This window comes from Eschscholzia californica, unplaced genomic scaffold (genome assembly GCF_041429995.1).
Source record: "Eschscholzia californica isolate CP2 unplaced genomic scaffold, dmEscCali1.0.p SCAF_6, whole genome shotgun sequence".
NCBI lineage: Eukaryota > Viridiplantae > Streptophyta > Magnoliopsida > Ranunculales > Papaveraceae > Eschscholzia > Eschscholzia californica.
This window is the reverse complement of record NW_028238483.1, coordinates 39,594,605-39,598,864: the sequence shown is the minus strand read 5'-3', so window position 1 is coordinate 39,598,864 and position 4,260 is coordinate 39,594,605. Positions and strand designations below refer to the sequence as shown.

The window sequence follows — 4,260 nt, the reverse complement described above, 5'->3', positions numbered from 1 at the left end:
TGAACTATTCCTCGAGTCTTTTCTTAGAAATATAAAGTAGGTCAAATATAACTTTGAAATTTGATACCTACTATTGAGGGAAATTCCTTAACAAAAAAAAAAACTATTGAGGGAAACGAAACTGAGTTGCCCTGAAGATGTAAACTAAGTGTAAACCAAATACATATAAATGTTGATGAGTTTTTTTTTTTTTTTGTTGAAGATATAAATGTTGATGAGTTGATCACATATACATGTAATGATAGCATATATAGTGGCTCAATTCCACCGTATATAGAAAAACAAAATGGTTATCTTACAAATCTATTATACAAAAAAAAGTATCAAAAATAGATTTAATCACATGATCCACGTGGATAAATTACGTGGCATGAACAACTGACGTGGGGCAATTCCGACACAAAGGACATGTGGCGTTCATCTTAAGCCACTCGTCAATACAACTAGAATGAAAACTATGTTTACAATCAGGTATAGTTCGCAACTCTTCTTTTGCTTGGTACTCTGATAGACATATTGGACAACAATTATCATCTGGATTAGGAAGACGTCGACTTTGGCTAAGTACCATCTTTGGATAGGAGTCTATTGTAGACTCATCAAGACCAACAACGACAATTCCAGGGTGTGTTGTAACGGCTGAGGAGAATCTAGCATTCCATTCGCCATTGCTAGCACCACCACCAGCACGAGCCTTGAGCTTGGCACAAACATAAAATATAACTCCAATTATGCAAACTATACCAGGAATGCCAATTCCGATGCTGATAGCATAACCTACCGACCTAGACAGTCCTGTAATTTTACTCAAAATATAAAAACTCATTAGAAATTTGACTTGATTAAAATAAGATAATAGACATCAATCCTTAGAAAACAATCAAGTCGACAAATTTGACTCTTAGAAAAAGTCCCTTTTATATATACATTTGCTCCAATTGATCATAATTACTTAAGTTTGGATGGAAGGAGACTACAGGACAATTACATTTGGGATGAATTCTTCTAGCTTGTTTCGAGAAAAAAAAACCCTATTGTACCCGACTAGTTCTAGTTTCGAGTTATTAATATTCAAAATTTCTAGAAAAATACTTATTACTAAGTTAAATTGACATTAGCAAATATTAATTGTTATATTGTAAGTCTATGATACCTAAAGATGTACACACCTTTAATTACCATAGTTGATTATTCACATTACATAGGGGTGTTAAGTTGAATAAAAATTTCATCAAAAAAAAAAGTTGAATAAAAATCTTTATTTTCATTAGTGTGAGAGACGAAAAACAGAATAATATAACAAAATACTGAAATAATGACCCAAGACAGGACGCGTGGATTCATATATAAATATATAATTGATATTATAATCTATAGAATATGATTATGTAAATGCATTATACATTTTGTCTTGGTCATTATATACAAAACACAATAATGTAATAGTTAAATTAATATAATGGTTATTTGAATGAGTCAAATGACCAAAACTAAGATCCACTTAAATCATTAGAAAATGTAAAAATACCCTAACTTATTACATAAATAAACCCTTTTATTGGTTGTAATTTTCTTTCATTTATGACCAAATGAATTTGTCAAGTAACATCTAACCTAATTTAATTTGTATCCATTTTTCATGATATTATACATGAATCACATATATAGTATTGTTATTAATATAAACGTAAGTAAGAAAGAAAGAAAATGAAATTTACCTCGCCTAGGAATATCAAAACAACCGATTTCACGTCCGATTTGATTTTTGAACCTACAAGTCCCACCTTTCATAGCACACTCACCGCAATCGGGTAATCTCCACGTAAGCTGAATATCACTTTCAACACTAAACTCGAACCCATATTCATAGACCGGCATTGGAACCGGAACAGTCTTTATATGTTTACATTTTGGTTCCAATAATCCGATAACTTCCGTATCAGAAGTAGCTATAACAGTAAAATTGGTTCCACTGAGACAAGGAATGGGTTGGAATTGGTACGAGTCGAATCCGGTTAACGAAGAACAATTGAAAAAGGTAAAGGGTAATTCATAAACCGGTTGAAATGGGGAACCAGAAAGATTGAGAGATAAGAGACGTTTGGCCATACAGTTATATCTATCGTGGATAACTATAACCTGGTTAACGTAATCGATTCCTCGGACAAGGTAATCCGGGGAAAATGGTAAATTGAGAATCGTTAAACCTTTTTTGGAACAGGATAGATCAAAACCGGGATAACCACAAGGTTGTTGTTGTTCATGGTGGGATAGTAAATTGAAGGGGAATTTGATTAAAGGGCCATGGTTACTACAAAAGGTATTTGAACAATTTTGCCCTTTAGTTGTGGAAGTGATGGATGAAAAGAAGAAGAAGAAGAAGTAGAGGGAGGGAGAGAAGAATTTTGAGGTTTTCATTTTAAGAGAGAGAAACTAGAAAGATTTGCAGTTTGGGGGTTTTTTGATTTGTTTGGTGAGAGTAGACTATTGGTTTTCAAGTAGATATTAAGTCAAGGAGAAAAAATTGATTTGGTAACTTATAGTATTAATTAATAGAAAAGGTAATTAGTCTTGTTTTAAGTAGTTGGATTTTAAGCTAATTAATTCACACCCCTTGACCGTTAGTCAACTATGATGTGTTTTGTAGTATTTGGGATGTAAAGTTTTTTTTGGGATTGGACTTCACGACTCGTTACATTTCAATAGCATTGATACATCATGAATACGATATGCAATACATCATGAATACGATATGCACTATAACCGCCAATTAAGACATATTAATCCCTAAAGGTCATATAAAGACCTTAGGGTAATTCTATGAGGTTTTTTATTTTATTTTTAGAAAGTCATACATAGATAAAAGAAAGTCACAACTTAATCCAACAACAACGACAAAAATCAAAAGGTAGACTAAAAAGTAAACATATAAACTTCAAGGATAAAATGCGTCAGATAATAGTAGATGGGAGGCGAGCTCATATACTAACACGTTTCCTGTCCTTCTGCAAAAGGCAACTGTAGCGTGATGAAATCTTAACTATTCGCGTAGCTCCATCATGGGGTACACCAAACACCACATGTACGAGTTTGCATCGTCCGATAAGTATTCGACGACTGATAAAAAGTCACCTTCAATTATATAATGGTGTGACCCTAATTCTTTGGCAATATCAGCTCCCAAAATAAACGTGTGTAACTCACTTTGGAGAGAGGAGATCAGAGTGACCTTTACTTTATTTAGTGTCTAAATTACATGGGATAAATTTTGATGACAAACTGCTTCCACCGAGACTCGATCGCACGATCTCATGGTCTTAAGAGGGGGTGTTAGGATGACAATAGTTGGCCTTCTAAATACACCGTTATAGATTAGGCCGTTAATAACATGTGAAACGTCAAACTCCAACTTCCCACGAACCAAAGAATCGATAGTCATATAACCTATCATTTATGTGTTATAGCGCCTTGAGAACTATAACACATAACTTAAGCAATATATAACTTGTTCACCAACTAAACTAAGTTGTCATCTAAATTGTCCCCACTCAACCGCCTTTTCATTTAGCGTGGGAGTCGGGAAACAAACGACGTGTGGACTGAGATGGAGAAAGAGAAAAATAATTAAAAAATCACAAATAACAAAAGGAAAATTCTGAATAAAAAACTTGGACAAAAAGTTGCACCTAGTTAGTGAAGGTTCTTTAAGTTTGAAGATCATGGAGAAGGTAAATGATCAAGAAAAATATAAAGGAAGTCTTTAGAACAAGGGTATAATGGAGAATACGGAATAAGTAAATTTTGAATAGATGAAATGTTTCAAAAAAGGAGGTCAAATGTATAATTCCCAAACACTAGGGGGCAAGATAGGAAACCAGCCATAAACTAGGGCTATAGAGAAACAACCCTAAATTATAAATGGTCAGCTAATCATACAAGATTTGGGTGCCATCTAAATGGTCTCCCAACTAATCAATTTGCATCCAAGGATCCCAAATCAACCGCCTTTTAATGTACGTTTGGATTATTTCAAATTGATATCCAAGTTTGATAAAACAGAGTAGTACTCCAATATATTGAAGGCATCGTAGAGAGATAAAAATGGTGAGAAAATTAGAATTTTGTTAAAGACTATTATTACCCCAATCAGAAACATTTTCAAGTTCGGAGAGAAATCTCTTATACAGTAGTATATATATAAATGGGTTAGGGCATTAGTTGTCTTCTATAGCTACTACTAACAATATTCATCTGATAATA

General features: G+C 33.4%; 1 protein-coding gene across 1 annotated transcript; it reads right to left on the bottom strand.

The window, feature by feature from the left end:
• Positions 1–255: 255 nt before the first annotated feature.
• LOC147534722 (putative RING-H2 finger protein ATL21A) lies at positions 256–2,512 on the bottom strand. Its single transcript, XM_086651197.1, has 2 exons — positions 1,719–2,512; positions 256–795 (listed from the first exon to the last, which is right to left on the bottom strand). The coding sequence occupies exons 1-2, from the start codon at positions 2,416–2,418 to the stop codon at positions 362–364; spliced, it is 1,134 nt and encodes a 377-aa protein (XP_086507323.1). The 5' UTR covers positions 2,419–2,512; the 3' UTR covers positions 256–361.
• Positions 2,513–4,260: the final 1,748 nt, after the last annotated feature.